This window comes from Mycteria americana, chromosome 5, assembly GCF_035582795.1.
Source record: "Mycteria americana isolate JAX WOST 10 ecotype Jacksonville Zoo and Gardens chromosome 5, USCA_MyAme_1.0, whole genome shotgun sequence".
Lineage (NCBI taxonomy): Eukaryota > Metazoa > Chordata > Aves > Ciconiiformes > Ciconiidae > Mycteria > Mycteria americana.
Genome location: NC_134369.1, coordinates 13,146,167 through 13,166,784, shown reverse-complemented (window position 1 = coordinate 13,166,784; position 20,618 = coordinate 13,146,167). Strand labels below are relative to the sequence as shown.

Here is a 20,618-nt window from a genome sequence, read left to right as displayed (position 1 = left end):
GCTTTTCTGTAGAAGCATTTCAGTTTTTCTTCACTGCAGAATTAATGTGGACTGTCACTTAACCTTCCCTATAAAAAAATCCCTTCACCCAGGTTATGGGGTACTTTCAACCTAGCTTCATCACATTATTCTAAATGGCACACCTGAACTCAGGTTTCACTATAGCTTTGCAGCAAAAATACATATCAAGTCACAAGAGCTAACAGATCTCCAGTTATTTCTTATAATTCAGTAAGTGCAGAAGGATGGAAGCACTCTCACAATAGGAAAGAAAGAATTGGAAGAGATTAACCTCACACCGAATGAATGATGGATGATCCCAGAAATCAGAGCAACATACACAAGCAGTGAAGCAGCAGTAAGGACAAAGTAGTTCTGGCAGGATTTTGCTGTGGGACTGATCATAGGTAGACTAGGATAAGCTGTGCCTGACGAGATGGCTTCATTTAAGCAAACTGGTGTGAAAACATATATTTAATACTTGGGACAGATTTCTCTTGGCATTTCTGCAGAACAGAGTTAGGATATCAATTCTCCTTAAAACTCAAATATCCTGTTCTGTTTGACTTCTTGAAATTCAACATTAAAATTTAAGAAAACCTTTGTAATTCTTAAAGCAGAACTCCACTGGACATATTACACTAGATTTGCACAGAACTTTGCATGAAAAAGTCCAACTTATGCTCTGCTACAATATTACCCATAATTACAAAGGTAAGAAGAAGAATTCCAGTTCTCCATTTCCTGATGTTTTAGCATTTTAATACTAGTATTTATTTCTTGTGCTCAAAGGGATGCATATAAAACAGTTTAGTAGCTCTTGTATAGATCCTTCACTGTAAATTAAATCACAAATTGAATTAGGTGTTGCAAAAGAACCCAAGGTCAATAAATAGAACTAAGACCTTGATTCTGAAACAGCTTCTGGTGCACCTAGAAAAAGTTTTTATTTTTTAAATAGGGCAGGTGTCATTGTTTAGATTTCCCCAGTATCAACATTGCTCAAACACAGCAGGTGTTGTGTGTGCCTACCTAGCAAGGCAGCTCCAGTGGTAGGCTAGGGATGCACACAGAGTACATATGCTTCTGGTTCAAAGAAACATTCAGCACAAAGGAACAGTATGTACACAAGAACTCTTATGTTTCAAGCAAGGACCTGAATTTAGGAACTTCAAGACCCCCACTATACACATGGCTCTGTGATGATTAGAAGTCAAGTCAGCTAATATTTATCAGGAGCACTGTAAGCACTTCAAGACATGAGAGAAATAAAGCCTTGAAACTAGGCACAATGCCTGCCAATTGGTGCTGAGGGAAGAACAAAAAATACATTTAATTCATCACAAGCTGTCAGAGAAATGTCAAGACAGACTCATTAAGAAACTCTTCAAGCAGTTTAACTGCTTTTCTTCCTTTTTAAACTCTCTTTAATTGATGCCATTCACTTTCCTTCTTTTGTGGATTATCTTACCTTAGCACAGATTCTGCAGAAAACACTCTTGATTAAGCTTGGCTGTACCTAAAAAGTGCTTGGCCAAAAAGTAACCAAATGTTGACCTTACCAATGTAAAGATTCTAGTCTTCACACTGAAAATAAATTCCTTCCCAATGAAGAAAAAGCCAAATTTAATGCTTGCTAAAATTGCTTATAAGTACCTAGGCTCATCTGGCTAATTCTTCCAACAGTTAAATATCCTTTCTGGAGAGTTTCTCTTTAAGAGCAATACACATAATTTAAACACTCTAAGCCACTAACAATTATTGCTTCTCATGCAGCTTACTATTACATTTCTCAGAATTTGCCCTATGTAGAAGCACTGGGAAAAAAAAAATGTTAGTGTGCAGCAATACTGTAAAGAGTGTAAAAAGTATTTTTGGGAACACTCTACACTTATTCATTGCCTGGTTAATAACCCATATGTTAGAAAACTACCTACAGCAGCATAAGCAAAGGAGATTCAGTAGATGGCTTTAGTCTCTCCTAACTTAGGGAGACTGAGGTCATCCTCAAGAACTGCATAAGCACTTCTGAAAAGGCTGTGTTCCCAGGGAACAGAAATAGCAAGACACGTCACTTCACAAGCCCTTCAAGAGGTACCAAACCAACATTTTTCTGTAAAAATGAAATCCCAGGTAAACAAATTGCCAGTAACAGACACCAAAACAGTAAGTCTCACAATGCTGCTACACTACAGATCCAACAGAAAGGAGTACCAGGAAGGATAGAGAGGTCCCCACTTTCAATTTATTTTAAAAAGCAAAAGAAATGAAATGGCACTTATTTTTAATGGAGTCATGGCCATCCAAAGCATTTTGCATTGCTAGGAACTGGGCAAGTACACAAAGCAGAAAAATAAAGGAGTTCTTTGATCACAAAGTTTTAATTATTTTGTTTCCGGAGGCAGAGTTGAGTGAGCTGTGAATAGCTGACAGCTCTGCATGTAAGCCTCTATGAATACATTGATTATCATTTTACACATACAAAATTAAAATTATATAAAGACAAGATACTTAGCAACATGTGTAAGTAGAGATGCAATTGAAAGAGCACCCTTAAGTTAGTTGCTTGGCATTTCAGGTCTCTAGAACAGTCAAATATTATTTTATTTGTTGCTGAGTTATTGGTTTTCTGACCAAAAGAAAACCTCAAATAGTTACACACCACTTTAATAGCAGATTGTTACAAGAGAGGACATATCATCACACAATAAAATGATTCTCCTGAGACAATACACTAAGGAACAAGGCTGTCACATCCTAATTTAAAAACTTGTCTTTCCCATAAGCTTTTATCATCCCAAATAACGGGTGTCCAGGTGAGTCTTACAAACCTTAGAAATGTGGAAGCAAGTAAGTCAATGTTCATGTATCTGATGCCAAAGCCTGGTCCTCTGAGGTCAACAGCACAACTTCCCATTGGCTCAATGGAGTCTGGACTACACCCATCAATTCCAAAGCCAGAGGACAATTGCAATTCTTTAGTTTGACCTCAAGTACAATAAGGGCCAAATCCCCACATATATCTAGCAATGCCTGCATCAAGCCCATATCCTTCCTTTCAGCTCTGTTCAAATATATAGAAGGAAATGATCTAGGCTCTGCCAAAAGGATGTCCAAGGAGGAACTAATATTCACTAATAATGAGTAAGCTCCCCACCCCACTGACATCCTAAAGAGAAAATATGCTTTATTTTAAACATTAATACATAATTACACAGTATGCAAATAGATGCCTACAACAATATAGAACAGTCAGTTCTGATAACACAATCACCACTACTTGAATTCTCTGTGCAGCACAGGTGCTCAAACTATAGGTTATGTACAGGTTTTCACATTCCCTCCCCTAGACAGTCAGATTGAAACATGGTTCTGAGTTAAGGCTTCTGCTTGAATACATTGAAAAAATAAAAACCATTCATCTACAGCGTTGCTACAGCATGTATCACCTTTGTGCATTAGGTCACAACCTTGCAAATAACCACCCACTTCACTTAACACACAGAAAACATGGATATGCAAATTTATACACACACAGTTGGCTTGTGGAAAATGTGTTCAAAGTGGTCCTAAACTGTAAAGGATGCTCCTGTGCCAGAATTTGTGACTGAGAACAACTTACAGCTGCAGCTTTCAGAAACAATGAATTTAACTCCTCAGGTGGCTGTTTAACACTGAAGGACAGGAAAACATAAACTGAAGTCTGTCAATAAATTTGTAGTATTATCAAGGATCTCTCACACCAGCAGACATCCTGAGAATGCATACAAAGCAGTGATTATCTTTCAAAATAATTCTCTTGGTCAGTCTAGTCTAAATGCATTGGCATCAAGAGGAAAATAGGCTTTTCAAGAGATCTTTCTTATCTTCTAAAACAACATACAAAATTAAACAACCACAGAATTTGTTAAGATTTAGCATTGAATAACATTTTTAATGGTTGAAATAAAAATACTGAGATATATCTCAGATATATCTGTCTTATATTAGCAGAGAACTTGATTTTAGCTTTTAAAATCTTTCAACGTTTCTAAAAGAAAAAGCTATTGCCCAAGACCCTTGGGATCACTCCATTAAACCCAAGCTTTTTTAATGAGATACTACTTTTATTTGATTTAACCAGTGCTGGAAGACTCAGTGTTTTTTATTTTCACTCAAAATAATTTAAATTTCCACCATTGTCCTGCATTACAGAGTGGCAAGATGCACATGCAAATCCAGCAGCATGAAATGGCCCAGATTAACTTGCTTGTTAAAAATATATTGCTATAGCACTGCAAAAGTTTCTTTAAAAGGAAATTCAAAGACACATCAAAAGAACAATCTTACTTTAGTACTTGCTGGGTTTATGATCTGCAAGAAAGCTAGTTTAACCACTTTTTTTGATCAATTTTACTGATAAACAAACTACACTTTTGCCAGCAACATCTGAAACAGCTACATGTTCCTCCCTTCCCCTTTGATTTCTGCAGCACCACTTCTCCCATGTCACCCCCCTTTCTCTTCTGGGATCCTTACAAGCCTCTGATACAGCTATCAGTGAAACCACAACGATACTCATGCATACAGAAAGAGCCCTCAGCAAAGTGGCAATACATATAAGAACAATGTTAACTTTAAGTGCACTGTATCACTGACACGTACAAGAAACTCAACCCCACAGTAAGCCTCGAGTCTTTTCTACCATTTTACTGGGCCACAGAGAGTGAGGTCTTCAAGTCTTTGGTAAAGTTCAGTGAATTCTCCATCAGGCACTGTCTTCTGATGTACCCAAGGGATAACCTAAACTTGAATTTTGTACTAATGCAGTTATTTTGCTGAAGATTTTAACCATCATCTGACAAAGCATCAACCTCTAGGATACAGCTGGGTTTCCATGCTCCCATGGTAAAGCATTCCCTTAAAGCACCAGATGTGACCAAAATATGGGAGACTGCCACCACAAGCAAACCAAAACAAGCCTTATGGCATATGTGTGCAAGACTTAAGACTATCTGTCCTAACTCAGTCAGGTTTGGTTTTCACATATATTGGCCTAAAACACTTTGAGCAAGACAAATTAGTCTTTTTAAAACTTCATTATAAAACCACAATCAAGAAGTCTACAGTGACACTGAGGCACCCATGCTATGCTAGATAGCAATATTATATTCTTCCACAATGCCCTTCCACTGAGAAGCACTAACTAGATTTTCTGTCAAAGCTCACTTCTTTGGCCCTTGTCTAAATTAGATACTGCTTTTTTTTTTTAACAGCAGCTGTCCCATGCATCCATGTAAATAGATTAGCAAGAGATGCAGTTTATGAAGTTTCAAGGAAAAAAAAATTTTTTTTTTCAGAACTCAGAATAAATTAGAACACAGAACAGTTCTTTATATACTCTTTGCAGTAAGTGAGGAAAATTCTGATACTTACTATATCTATGAATCAGGAGCAGGACTCCTGATTCCTCCTATGAATCTAGAGGCAGGACTTGGAAATTAAGTTCCTCATATAACCCTGATGATTTCATAAAGGATCATATACATTCCAAACTTTAGAAATAAGCAATATTAAATATTAATATCCCTTTTGTTACTGATAAATCTGTCTTTATTGAAGAACAAATAATAGAATCCATATGCCCTCTTCTACTTTTCTACAACACCACATTTTACGCCTGTTCCTTGTCACTTTCTACGTCAGGAATTAAGTGTAGAGCTTCTTTGGCTCTAAGTGAAGGGTCTCTGAAACCCTAATCATAAAGCAAAGTAGTTTTGAGATGAACCTGTAATCTGCAGTTCTACATATACTAAAGCTGACTGATTAAATTATTAATATCAGAAATACTGATACTGACCTATAGCTTCACTTAGTGAGACCAGCAAGCAATTTGAATTCTTCTTTACAGTTTAAAATGGTATGTTTACTTCTTGTTGCAACAGCAGGGGTATTTTTTCTTTTGGTTGGTTTTGTTTTGGTTTTTTGTTCGTTTTATTTTTTTAAAGTAAACCCTCTACAATGAAAGTCTCAACAATAGTGAGCTCCTGTTCTTCCCAGTCTACTTTGCCTCTTTGATAACCAAATCTGTTGGTATAGGATAACTTAGTCATCTTTGAAGTCTCCAGCACATGTTCAAGTCCATTTCTATGCCATAGCTACATTTCCAGCCTGCAGTGTGAAGGACTTCAACAGTTCACAAGAAACCTTACTCAGCAGTGACTACCAAGGGGATTTCTCACACTGAGTCATACTCATCGTGTACAAAGCTTTAAGAGCTCACTCTTCAAATAAGAAAGAGAAAAGCTGAAGCTTCAGAAGGACAAGTTTAAGTCCTGCAGCAAATTCCATCATACGGGCACACTGCTGCTGATACCTCAGTCCTGTGTGTCCTCCCCGCCCTGCCCTCCCAGACAATTCTGATCTCTGTAAGATACTACCAAAAAACCTACTCCTCTACCCTCATAAAAGGCTATCTGTAAAACAAAATGTAAATTGCAGTGCCAGACTTTTTTTAATACTACTTTGATTACATTTTTAACATCTAAAAATAGATCAACGACCTTACTTCAGACCTCCAAAGCTGATAAAGCTCTTCAAAACCATTTACCTTTTAAATAATTGATATATCTATTTGAAAGTAAAATATGTTTATTTAGTTGGAAGTACTACAGTGATTTTAAAATGACAAAATTATTTATAAAAGGAGGACAGTCTTTTAGAAATTTGTTATAATAGTGAAAACATCCGTGGTGCATATTAACATGCATATCCACACATGCATTTTACTTCAGCAGCTATCCTCTCTAAAAAGTATACTAACCATATTAATCAGGCCTGCCAGTACATCCAAAATTTTGTAAAAATGTAGTAAACCAAAGCAATAGACTGTTTTCATGGCAAGAACATACATTACTCTGTTATTAATTATGCCAGTGCAAAAAAAGAGAGGGAGAAAAGAAAGAAATCAAGAGATTAAATACTTTAGTTTTCATAGAAAAAAATAATACCATTTGAAGAGAAATTTTCTTTTGAACTTGCCAGGAAAAACAAATGAAAACTATCAGCATATGGATTTGAGAAAAAGAGCAATGTTGGCATGGTGACCAGACTGGAGGTTCACAAAAATATCTTGTCTTTAATTTCACACAGCTTTTTTAAGAAGGTTTTTTTGTGTCAAGCTATGTTGCAGCACTGCCTGATAATGAAAATAAAAACCACCACCACAAAACCCTCTGCCTGCCACCCTTCTGCTTTCCCAGTAATGTAAGTGATAATAGAAGAAAGCAGACAACCAGAGAAAATGGCAGAGATTAGAGAATCCTACCAGTGCCTATAAGTAGGGTGTTTCCCATGGCTTACCCAGTCGCTCCCCCACAAAGTTACAACTACAAGTAAGCAGACTCTAGCAGGGGCCAAAGCTGTGTTGTTCCACAGCTAATACCTCTGCAAGCACTTGCTTCCCACCGGGCTACCTGATAGAGGTGTCCAGCTTCTTGATGACAGCCAGCCAGACCATACTGTAACATTTTCTATATACAAGAGCAAATAAACAATTCAATGGCGCTCGATGAGAGAAGTCATTCGGGTGACTGATATAACTGCCTCATGAGCCAGCCAGGTGCCAGCCACCTCACAGACTTCCCACGGGTGGGTATTGGCTCCTGCAGACATTTCCTTTGCTACCTCAGGTAGTGCTCAACCACTCTTGGTCCCCTGATCCTCACAACCAGCTCTTAAACTCTCTCTTGGCACATCCCTAAAAAGAATATTTGTGAAGTGAACAGTGGGGATAAAGTACATAAAAACAACCTCTAAGCAGTTTGAATGTAGTCCCAGCCCCATGTATGAGTTGCAGGACCTTTACAGACTGTTTGCTTCTCTCCTTTATAAAGTGGTTGGTGTTAACAAAGCCTCACTACAAGGGATGACTTCCTGAGCACTATCCCAATTAGCACCAGTTTGCTCAAGTAGATGCTGACATTTTGCTGCAGACTGAAATATGCATTCTAGAAGAAAATTTGAAATAGTTTTTGTGCAGACACCTGACAGGCTGGGTTCATGTAAGCCAACCCCAAGTCAGAAATGCAGTGTGGGGAAACCCAGCCTAATCCTGCACAGACAGGAACCAGCCCAAGCACAGTGCTGAAGCCAGTCAAGCTTTTCTCACTCAGCACCATGCAGAAGCAGCTGTATGGCCTTTTGGCCACAGCTGGTGATTTCACACTGCATTTTCTTGCATTTCCTAGCACTACAGGGCTGTTTTGCAGAACGAAAATGTTCTTGCTGTAACCCCACTGCATCAATAGCTGTAAAATTACCATTTAATTTTATCAGAGCATACAATGTCCAGACCAGGGGCTTATTTATCTATTTCACCAGATTCTCTCGAGCATCTCCAAAAAATAAAATAAGAGCTATCCCAAGCCAGAGCCAGCAAGAAGTCCACAATGGCTGTTATAGTTAGCACTGGTGTTTTGGCTCATTTCTGACTTCCTTCATAGTCACAGGCAATATGTAATCAGTCAAGACAAGCTCCTCTCACCTCTTGAGGAAGTTCCAGCTTAGACCTGTCATCCAGCCCATTAGAGTGCAAGCCCATGAGGTAAGGGACAGGAGCATCTAGAAAATGAAGGAGGGATGCTGGAAGGATAGGAACATACACATGCTGCCACTGAAATGGAAACATTAGTGCTGTGATGGTCTCTGCCACAGTCATCAGTCTCTGATAATCTGAAAAAGATCAAGAAAAAAAATTATTTCTTTCACAAACATTTTTTTAAGTAAATGAATTTAAGTTAAAGAAATGAGAGCTTGCTTTAAAACAGAAACCACAAAACCCAGTACTAGCTGTGTGGCATCTTAATGAAAGCCCAGACTTGTACACCCAAGCACATTTTGCTGAAACAACAAAGAGAGCTCAACGCAAAGTAGGTCATTCTGCAAGTCATATGGAAATGAGCAAATTGAGTCTTAGCATCCGTTAAGTCACCCTCTGCTACCTATACCACGGTTACCAGGAACATTGGTTTGAGTATGGAAGCAGTATTGTAATCGGCCAAGAAAAACATCGGAAATAATTTCTTTTCTCTGTGCTTATGGCTTTCTGTGGAAGCCTTGGACGAAACCCAAGGCATCTGGTATCTCTCAGATAAACATTTTTTTAAAAGAGCGTTTAAGTGTCTGTAAAGCATGCTGTATAATAGCCAACCCAACAGTGTGACTGAAATAACTGTGTAGAAAATAGAAAGGATCAGCTTCGTTTATCCTTTGCAATGTATGACTGAAATCTCAGTTCAATGTAAAAACAACTCATCCCCTCCTAGAATTTAACAGCAGTGCTAAATGCACCTGTCCAACATGCATACCGAAAGATCTTTTTATTCAGCAGCTGGTGGCTAGAGCAGTTAACAGTGCAGTATGCTGGGCCAAAACCTTGCCCTCCTCTTTTATACTACAGAATCATCTTTAATGGTTTTTGATATCTGTGCACCATAAAGGAGGCGGAGATACCAGATGAACTCAGAGCGTGTGGTCTAATACAACTGCTGAAACATTCAGAATGCTTTTGAGCTGCCAGGCTGGAAAGAGTATGAAACAAGCTCACAAGACTAATACAATTCCTACCTTCAGTCAAGCTATAATGATACTGCAACAACATCCAATTCCAGCCAGGAAAGGGGCGGGGGGGAAACAGGAGGAAGAGGGGGGTGGGGGGGATCAGTATCCTTCATATGTGTTGGGGTATGCATATCTTCTCCTAACATGTTCATAGAACCACAGACACTATGAAATTGGAAAATACACTTGGTATAGGTTCAGGTGTTGAGGTTTCCGAAGCTGTTGCACACTGTTGCAGAGTGCAAATGAAAACTGCAAAAAGACCATTTGTTCTAAGCAAACGCTCTGCAGAAAATTTAAGCTTAACTGTGCACTTTCTGAGGTTATGGCTTTAATTCTATTCTTTAGCCATCCTCTGCTCAGATTTCAGATAGCAGAAGACAGAGGGCCAAGAAATTCAGTTCTTGGCATTCGTGATTAATTTTGCTTGAAGTCAAAGTTGCAGAGTTTGGGGTCTGCAAAGAGTCCCACAACCCAAGAGGAACTCAGCACAAGTTTTGCTAACATCAGTCATAATTCTGCAATCTAGGCTTTTGACTCTTCTTTTCAGATCAAGCTCTCCTGGTGGAAAAGGTTACTGCACAGAGCTACTTGTCACTGCCTCACAGTAGATCCACTGTGACTGAAGGAGCCTTCAATCAAAACAAGCGAGAATAGCTTAAACAGTTTAAAGTTTTTGCCAAAAGCTTACTTGGACTGAAACACATTAGGGAACAATCAATGAACATCACCAGCAGCACTCCCCCATTCTGCCTGGACACCAGTTTCTGCCTACACAATTACTTACTGGTTTGCAGCTTTAATCACAGCCTGACTGCAAAGAAGTGATGAATTAATTATAAGCTCTGGGAAGAAGAAGAATCCATTCCATAGCCTATTTTCTTCAGCTTTAAAAAGAACTTTAAATGTAGCCATAGATATACAAACATTCCAGCTGGTTCCTATTCAGCCTGTTTATTTGAAAAAACAAGTCTCAGAATAGAAACAGTGTTTTCCTACTACACAAAACCCCCCTGTCTAATCCTGCTGGCTAATTCAAATACAATTCTCTCTGTCATTAAGCTAACTTTAGTATTAGCCTTTCAAATTAATTACAAAGTAACATCAATAATTCAGAATTTCTATCCGCTCAGCAGCTACCTCCTGCAACTGGGTTATCTGCAAATGCAGCTCTCTGATCCTGGATATCCACATGGCTTAAGCCATTCCCAACTATTTGGCCTGCGCAGTCACAGCCTGCAAGTAACAATGACTACATTCTGCCGGCTTTATGCATATCAGGAGCTGTTGACAAAAGGCAAGGACAAAGGCAAGAAGCCTGCAAACATAAACCAAAAGGACTTAAATGTTTTCTTAAGTTATACCTATCCTGAAAGGGTATGGAGTTTTTTTGGTTTTGAAAAAGAAGAAAGCAGCACACTTCTAGTACCAAAGCATTATATAAGATTTAATAATAATAATAATAATATAAAAAAATTAAAAGCAGGAAGAAGCACTTCAGTAGTGGTCTTGCTCTTGTTTTTGAAACCAGAATATGCTTATTCTTGTGCAAATGATATAGAGGCTTTTGGCCTTGTATTGTACAAGAGCACTGGTAGCGAAAAAAAAAAATGACATACCACCAGTGCACTATTAGTTTGGAAAATACTTAACTGATCATTGTGCAAGGAAAAGAAAATCTGCTACTTTTTAACATGGCCACTTAAGAACACAGAAAAAGACTGGTTTTTTTATTCTAACCAATTAACCTTTAAAGCGCATATGAGAAGTTATTTACACTAGTATTTATCTATGTCTAGTATATCTAGACATTCTTGTTGATCTGTAAAAAGCAAGTAAATCCAGGAAAAAGAAGTGAGGGGTCTTGGGTCTGAAAAGAGAGGAGCAGGATGGAAAGAAGATGGCAGCTGTAAGAACCATGATTCCACACCTCCATTCTCACATTCTACCAGAGAGAAGTCTATCAAGTGCCTACAGAAATTCTTTGATTTGACCAAATTTAAAACCATTACATGATCATATTGTGGAATATTTTTTTTCCTTCTAATCTTTCTATTTCATGGATCACAATGAAATACTGTTGTATTCGTCAAGTATTCCATTCCACATGCAACTCCCATATTGCCCCTACAGTGGAGGGCCATTACTACAGACGAGTTTGGAGATATTCAGAAAATATATGGATAAACCAGAAAGATGGGCTACTTGCCAGGATTAAGCTTCTCTTTAACCTGAAGGGGAGCAGAAGGGGAAAAAATTATACACGCAGTGCCTATGGACAGGTAGCATGCAATGCAGTTGAACCACTGGAATAAAGCATTGCCTGGAGAGTTCCCTTTAGGCATGTCTGTTCATAGCAGAAAGCATGGTGTAAAAGAAACATTTTGCAACAAATTTTTCTGAGCACAGGTATTCAGTACGTCAGACACCTTAGAGAAAACCTACATTCCTTTAATTGGGCCTTTTACTTCAAAAACCTGTAACTCCGGTAAGAGAGATCTGTGGTTAGTAGAAGCAGTGGGTTCAAAGTACTTCCTATTTGTGTTCACTTCTCTGTCTGACAGGCTGATTAAAGATACCTGCACCAAGCAGAAAGTTTCCTAAATCTCTGGAAGCATAAGACGACATTGTCCTATGTCAGAGATTAGAGTTGGGCAACACAGGACTAATATGGCAAAGAAATAAAACTAACACTTTCAATCTCCAGAGTGAACATAATTTTAAACAAGTGAAAGAAAGATGGGGAGAAGTGATTCAAAAGCAAATCAAAGCAGAAAAACACCTTTATTTGTACTTAAAAATGGCAGCAAACAGCAAATACCCAGAAAATAAAAACTGTTCAAGATCATAGTCTGTGGCAGCGGTGTATTATATTTCTCCTTTTATTGTTTTTAGCTGTTTAGAAAATCTCCTCCAAGCAGATTTCACAGCTGTCTTAACTCAGTGCACACTTTTCAGAAGAGCTCTAGGTGCTCTACAGAGATAAGGAATAAGTCTATTTCACAGATACAAGAGCAACATGAATTGCAGGAATGCAAACCATCTCCTGCAGAATAACCTGGTGAGGGCACTACTGAAGGCCTCCTTCAGCACCCCTGTCTCTTTGCCAGTTCCTCAGTACTGGCTCAGCACTAGGAGCAGCTTCAGATCCTTCACTGTCTTATAGGCACCTGCACTCCTCTAACACTTTCCCAAATGGGAGACAGCTCTCAAGAGGACAATCAAATCAAGGAATTCATTCCCTACATTTGGCTTACACTGATCCAAAACATACAGGCTGTGCCAACATAGTGGGACAAAAGAAGAATTTCCAGAGGCATAAAGCAGAAACATGTCAAAGGAATCTTAACGAAAAACACATTCGCTGCCAAGTCAAGTTACTCCTATTCCAAGGACTGACTGCAACTTAAGATACTGAATAATTTGTTTCGAGGAGGACTGCAACTGGCAGCAACATTCCCTAAGAGTTTTGTTTTGGGTTTTTTGGGGGTTTTTTTTGTTTGGTTTTGGTTTGTTTTTTTTTTTTTTTTTTTTTTTTTTAAAGAGTAAATCTTACAAGCAAACCCTCTGATCCTGACACATACTGTTCTAAATCTAAATCCACCCAATGAGTATTGCAACCTCACCTGACCTAGGAGAATGAGAAATGATCCCAACCACCTCAGCTGTGACAGGTTTGAGCACCAAGAGATTTAACAAACCCAGAGGACATTTAAAAAAGTTAAGATTTGTATTCTGAAGGACAACCTAGACCTCACACTACTGCACATGCAAGAACGTGAGCAAGCCCTTACAAAAGTTCAAGCAATTTCTGATTCCACTTAGAACTGATTGTACCATCACCTGTATCTACATTCAACATTCCCTGTTTTACAAACAGCAAAAAATGGATGTTGGTCAACCATACAGAAGAAAGAGCAGAACGTATTAGGACGATATTCCAGTTTAAAAAACAAACACAAACAAACAAAAAACCACAAAAACCTAAACAAACCAAAACAAAGCAAAAGGAAGAAACCAGTAAGTAAAGGTATAGACAATCAAAACCTCAGTTAGAAATTCCATTTTCCTACCAATATCATCCTTTTTAGTGAAGCAAGCAATCGCTTTACTAAAACATTTTTCTAATTCACTGCCATGTAGAAGAAAACAGAATATCATGGTTAGAAAAGACAAAAACAGATATTACAGGAAGAAAAAGTTGACTTTCTAGAACTTCAAAATACTTCACGCTCCCACGTCAAGTAATATGAAAATAAACTATATGCGTATCAAAAGCATTTTAGAAGTCTTCAATTTGGCTGTTAGAAATGCCAGCAGCATACAGTAACTTCTGTTATTAATTCACTAGGAGCTCTGCAAATATTCTGAGTAAGTATCAGCAAAATACACCAAAGGGGTTTTTTAAGAAAAAACAGCAGGCAAAAAAAGTGCCAGAGATTAGATCCCTCAGAAAGTATTTAAGGGAAGCTACATTTCAAAAAACTATGGCTACTATTACTGAGAAGGCAGTGTCACAGCTAGTTCACCAAAACTGAGGGCCAAAAGTCAGCAAACAAGTAACTATAATTCTTTTTCTACAGAAAGATGACTTTTCAGCCAGAAGCTATAGGTGACTACTTGATATAGAGAGACAAGACACTTCCATAAGGTGCAACACAGCCCAACTCAACCCAAGCCTGGGGTGAGGTGGGGGAACAGTGGACAGAACTGTCATAAAGATCCAGGCCCACAAGCCTTCAGCTGCATGGATCCCTTGGAATTTCATGTCTATGCATGCAAACAAGAAACTCAAGTGTTCCAGAGCTATTTTAAGCTTTAATTAGCCACCGATCAGACACTTGGAAAGTGCCCAAGAAAAGAAGTTGAACCTATTAATGCGACTTGGAAAGAGACCCCAGAATACAGAAGACTAGCCCAGAAGCAAGCTGAGTTCCAGCCCAGAAGAAAAGAGTACTTATAATGTGATGGCCTGAAAAGAGATCAGGGAACACTGTTCTGATATGGCAATACATGCATTGCTTTTCTTGCAGTGCTTCCAACTGGCCAGGCACACGCATTCATGCCACAGGAGGTCTCAAGCACAACTACAGGCGAACTGGACTGCGTTCTACTTCAGACTGAACAGCTGATGTTTGAATCTTCCACTGGTGGGAGACAGATATCCACATAAACAAACCCGCCCTAAATCCCAAACATATAAATGCCTAATCCATTCCTGGAGAAACCAGAAGAGAAGTTTGTCCGCTAGTCAAGTATTTCTAGATTTTCTATGAATAATAAGCAAAGCACTTTGGTTTTTAAATCCAAGAGAGTAACCACTATAGAGTACAATAAGTTTTTTGACTGTGTTTGCATTACTGTATAGTTTTTCTCTGGTAGTTAAACAGTGTTTATACAACACAACAACTGTGACATAACGCCCTGCTGCCATTATACAATTTTAATCACCTTGACTATACACACAAAATCCATTTTTGGCTTTAGTCTGTGCACACACCTCAACACACAAACATCTGTATTTCATGCTTGGAGAATGTTGCTAATAACTGCAGGTTATATTTTATAAATAGTTACCATTTGTATTCTACATATTTCAGTGACAGCTCAATAGAAGAAAATATCGAAAACAGATTTCAGTAACACCATGGACTATCCCTGGATTTGTCTTGGGGTCTTCTAGGTTTCTTTACCATTACTATAAAACAGGGTTCAAAATGCAGTCTGTCTACTTTAAACCACACCAATACGGATGTGTGGGTCTGGACTAGTGTTAGTCAGCTTGGGACCAAAAAAAAAAAAAAAAGTAGAAAAATTATCTTTTGGCATAACTCCAGATACTCTGTGTTAGAGTAACAGGATGCAGAGTAAGAAGCCCAGTATTCACAAATTTCAACACAGAAAATGGATACCACTACCACACTACCTATTAATTGAGAAACAGATGGTATTTCAGCTTAGTTGCTGCTTATCCTCTTCAAAGCAAGCTTTATCTACATGACTTCAGCAATAACTGTTTCAAGGCCTTAACAGAGATTTAGGATTTAAATTCAGTCAAATAAAACTTTTTTCAGGTAATTTCAAAGTAACAACTGAAATGTGACTTTGGGTACTCAAAGAGAAACTGATATTTGCATCATTAATTCCTCTTCAGAATCGTATGTAATTAACTATGTATCTTCTCAAAATGCATGGATAGTTTGGCAGAGATAGGAGGGAATTCAGCTAAGCAGCTGGAGAGGAATGTGGGAGAAGGCTTTCTACTCTATCTAACAGCACAACATTTCCAGGGACAACAGTAAAGGGGACAGTCAGTCCATTAATACAGGAGATTATGCGAAAGCCCAAAGTTTTACATTTAGGTGTCTAAAAACAGGAGCCAATGCAATGCTCTCTTTCCAACTCCAGTTCTTTTTTTCTTTACATCAAAACCTGCACGTAGATCAGCCTGACTGCATTAGCATGTTTATGCCACTTTAATGCAGCTGTTCTGTTGTTCGTGTGTTTTTTAAAATTCAATAAACGAAAAGACCTTGTGCCTATACAACTACAAGATAAGGAAACAAAAGCCAAGTACTCACGCTGTGAATAAAGCAGTATCTGAAATTCCAAGAGGGCACAGGTAAAGAGTTGAACCACATTTTCTACTCCAAGCAATTCAAAAACTTCTTTAACGGGAAAATCAAATAATGGTAGTTCACTGGTGCTTGGCCTCTGGCAGATAATTGGTCCATAAACACCTGAAAATTTTAATGATCTTCCTGCTGGAGGAAGGGGAACCTCATAGAGAATATTGTAGATGTAGCTTTCTAAAGGTAGAGGTGGTGGCTGAGGTGAAGTCACTGCTTGGTGAAGTTGTTCTAGTACTTTCTTACAAGCTTTCATGAAAGACATTGGAGTAATCAGACAAATGCACTTTGAGACATAGAGTGTGTCTCTGCTGATGTCATAGGAGTTAAAACGCTGAAGCTTTGAAACAGAAGTGCCATTGCAGTCTCCAGTGCTGCTGCAGCTATCTTTGTCATTTGTGGGTGGAGTATGAAGAATGTCATATTCAGCATTGTGCATATGATACAATGTCTGCATTGCACTGCAGATCTGTTTGCTAGTAACTTCCTCAAAAAACGTGAGAGAAAATCCAAATGTCCGTGAGCCATCTTCACGAGTAATAATAAAAGAGTGGAACTGAGGTTCTCTGGAATCTGCTTGTGTCTTGAAAGCAAGCCCTTTAGGCATACACAGCTATAAAAAAGGGGGAAGGGGAGATAATATCAGTTAAAACACACTTTTCTCCCCCCCTGCCTCCAGAAGCATTGGTGAAAATAGGATTTATAATCCACAGACTGCCATCGCATTTTACTTTAAATTCTATTAAGTGTAACATCTCTGTACAATACAGTAATATGCATCCAAATCAGAAAAACTAAAGGAACATATTCAATGGGCTGTATGCAGTTTCTATTGAAACTCATAACCATTTTCTTACCAATCTCAACAGGAATAAAATAGCACAATTCAAACTCAGATAAAGGAAAGTATTTTGGTCACTAAGACCAGAAACCTGACAGAGAAAAGTACTATATTTTATCTAAATTAAGAAACCACACCACATTCCATTAAACAGAAAAATCATGCACAAAGAAGATTCATTAATTGCAGACTAATTTATTTCTCTACCAATTCTCTAGAATGTAACAAAAAAGTTGCAAAAAGAACAAAAAACTCTCCTAGGGACTTACAAGTTTAAATTTAATTTCCTTTAAAAAATATGCCAATTAAATGAACAGGCCTTTTGAGCCTGCATAATTTAGAGAAATTAATGATTATTTCCAATCTATAATAGAATTCACATTATTTTATCAAAGGAAACACAGATGAATGCCTTCAATTTTTAAGGTAGGTTTTTGTCTTAAAAAAAAGCCATTAAGTGATACTGACCATTCCCACTGCATCCTGGTCAAAAGGGTTCCATTCAACATTCTCAGGATAGCGAGCAAGAACTTTGGATTTAAATGTGCGTCTTAACGGAGTCTGTTCAAAGTTTTCCCCTGCAGGTGAAAGAAAAATACAGAAGTAAATATTTCATTCTCTTTTTAAGCTGAAACAAGGCCAAAAAGCAGGACATCAGCAGGTAGATGTGAGGATAAGTGAATTAAGCACACACTCCTTTTAAGAGAAACAGAAAATGCAAGACAGTTAGCATGTAATCAGACCGCAGATATTAGCAAGGATTAGCATTGTAATATTTCTATGTCATTAAGTATCTGCTTTTCCTTAAGTGTGACTATCTTGAGATTGTGGTCATGACAGCAATTCTCTAAGCTACTCTTCAGATATTTCAGATTCTTGTTAAAGCACAGCTAAAGCTTCAGTTTCAGTGGAATGTTGTTACTGAAGAAAAGCACAAATAGACAAAATGCAAAGATGATGCAAGTTTAAGATAGACATACAAGTGGCATCACTTAATTTCTTCTTCAAGACTTAGGAAAAAAGGGTATTCACCATCTATGACAAGAAGTTAGCTGTGAAGAGAGAGTCTAGAAGGTTAAAAGATCAAGAACCACATAAATGCCCATGAAGATAGGGTATCAGACGAACAAAAAAATTGTGCTTTTTTTTCCCCCACACTTTTTCCTTTACCTTCTGTTGCACTTGAAATGAAACGGCTGGCACCATCTCGGGTTTTAGAGGCCTGTATATACTTGCATAAAGCTATGTAACAAATAAAAACAACACTGCATTATAAATTTCATACTGTCGACTGTAATTACGTAGCTAACACACACCAGTAAAAAACATACAAGTATTCTATACAGAATTAGCATGCATAAGAGATAGTCTACTCTCCTAATATGCTTTTTATACGTACACCACTTAATATAAATTTCTCATTTCAGGTACATATTTCTTGAAGGAGATGATCAGTATGTAAACAGAAGCTCATAGTTCCTGTACGCACAACCAGAATACTGACGCAGCAATAGGAAAATTGTTACATGAAAGTTTTACACATTAAACTATAAAATACTCCCAAAGAGCAGATGATGAAACTAACCCCAAGGACAAGACAATTTCAAGGCCTTTAGAACTACATGAATTTAAATGGCATGGTCCAACTTTTCACAGATGCTATCCATACACTAGACTGGCTGATACAGTCTTGTTTATAAGCTCTCAAGCAATGATTGTTCATTGTGATAGCACAGAACTTTCTGCAGTAAATCTTCTGAATGTGTGTAGCTGCTTTAAAAAAAAAAAAGCACACAACTGCATATCTTAAAATAAGCTTAGCTATCTTACTAGAATGCAATTAGCTAAATGAGCATGCAGCTGTTGACAGCTGCACTAACAATCAGGCACAATTGCATCAAATCATGTTTTAAATAAATTGAACTATTTCAGCAACACCTGCAAAAGAGAAAACACACTTCAACTCCTCACTTGTTTTCTTACATGCAGCAATTACATGGCAATAGACATTTATTTCAGAATTGGTTGGGTTTGTTCTGTACTTTTACAGTAATATTTAAAGTTCAACTTCTAAGCCAACTTAAAATCTTTATTTTGTACAACATTTATTTCCATAAAGTAGACACAGAGATAGTTATAACACTGTCTATAGACAATAAAGAACCTAACAAATATTACACCAAATGAAACTTCATTTCCATGGAATGCTTAAGAAGTCCTTTGACAGTTGAGAAGTCATGTAACTGGATTTTGTTTAAACTAAGTCTTAAATATTACCTCGAACTGGGAACTTACCCTGAATCAGGACCTAGGACAGATCTTACAATACACAAAATATTCACATCTATTTTGCTAATCCTCTAGGTTTTAGCACTGAAGTTAAGAGGGATTGTTTTTCCTGTTTGTCTGAAAAATCAACAGCTCAGCTGATTTTCATACAAAATCACTCAGCTACATTATTTATTATTTTGCTCAATAATATCATTGTTCAGAGAGAAAAAAATGCATATTTGGGAAAATCTGAAATATGTACAGAGAGAGGGATAGTTAGGAAGAAACAGAACACAACTTCACTGAAATATAACCATCTTGAGAAAGAGCAGAGTCAATGACAAAACGTAACAGCATTTCTGCAAGAGCTAAAAACAACCTTAAGAGATTAAAATAAGCATTTAGAGAATCTTCCAATTTCCCACAAAGATAAAGAAAAACGGACATAATGCCACATCTCTATTTACTGACACAAACATACACTCAATTAAACAGAGTCCTGTGTAAAAGAGGTTCTAAAAATAAGTCAGGAGATTTAACACACCTACTATTTTCTATATTTACATCTGTGCAGATGATGTAATGTCAATTTTTGGATAATTGAGGAAAAATCTCAGACATTTGCTAAGCTGTTTTGTTCCTGGTATTTTTTCTTCCACAAGGGAAAAAATACATGAAGGCCAAATTTTCTCCTGAACTCGGAAACCACACACCATAATCACTGTGTTCACCTATGTGCAAGGTCACGCATATTCTGGAAATAAAAAGAAAACCTGTGACTTGACCTGTTTTCATTAAGATGATTAATATTGCAAAATACATGATGCTGCTCTTCCCTTCTGATTAAAAAAAAAAAAAAAAAACAAACACCAACACTGAAGGGATGCTTATATATTTTAAGAAGCCTTGCCCCACCTCCTCCCAAGAGACATTCTCTCCAACACACACTTACATTTTTTAGACCTGAAGTCTGTCTATAATTTAATGAAAGTACTGAAATTGATTTCTGGAAACCCACTGAGTCCTGATCCAGAGAGAAACATAAGGCAACACTTAAATGCCTTCCTGTAATTCATCAAACAATTCAGCTGTTGCACAGACACTGCTCTTGACAGAGTCCCTCCATATTACACTTCTTCCCTAGAGCCACCCTGCTCTGACGTCATATTTGTCATGTTGACTTCCTCATGAGCACGATGCTCATTTTCTCTTTCACAGCAGCACAGTCTTCCATCTTTAGCTACCTCTTTTTGTGAGAGCCTTCATGCTTGGAATAC

The 20,618-nt window shown here is 37.7% G+C and overlaps 1 protein-coding gene across 4 annotated transcripts in view; it reads right to left on the bottom strand.

Annotated features, from left to right (window-relative positions):
• Nucleotides 1-20,618, bottom strand: part of DENND5A (DENN domain containing 5A) — a 69,966-nt gene that overhangs the window by 31,375 nt on the left and 17,973 nt on the right. For all 4 annotated transcript variants that reach the window (XM_075502174.1, XM_075502171.1, XM_075502172.1 and 1 more), the window contains exons 2-5: nucleotides 18,241-18,312; nucleotides 17,539-17,648; nucleotides 16,182-16,842; nucleotides 8,525-8,712 (exon numbers count right to left, since the gene is read on the bottom strand). In XM_075502174.1, coding sequence (XP_075358289.1) covers nucleotides 8,525-8,712; nucleotides 16,182-16,842; nucleotides 17,539-17,648; nucleotides 18,241-18,312 — 1,031 coding nt within the window. The remainder of the gene's footprint in view (nucleotides 1-8,524; nucleotides 8,713-16,181; nucleotides 16,843-17,538; nucleotides 17,649-18,240; nucleotides 18,313-20,618) is intronic.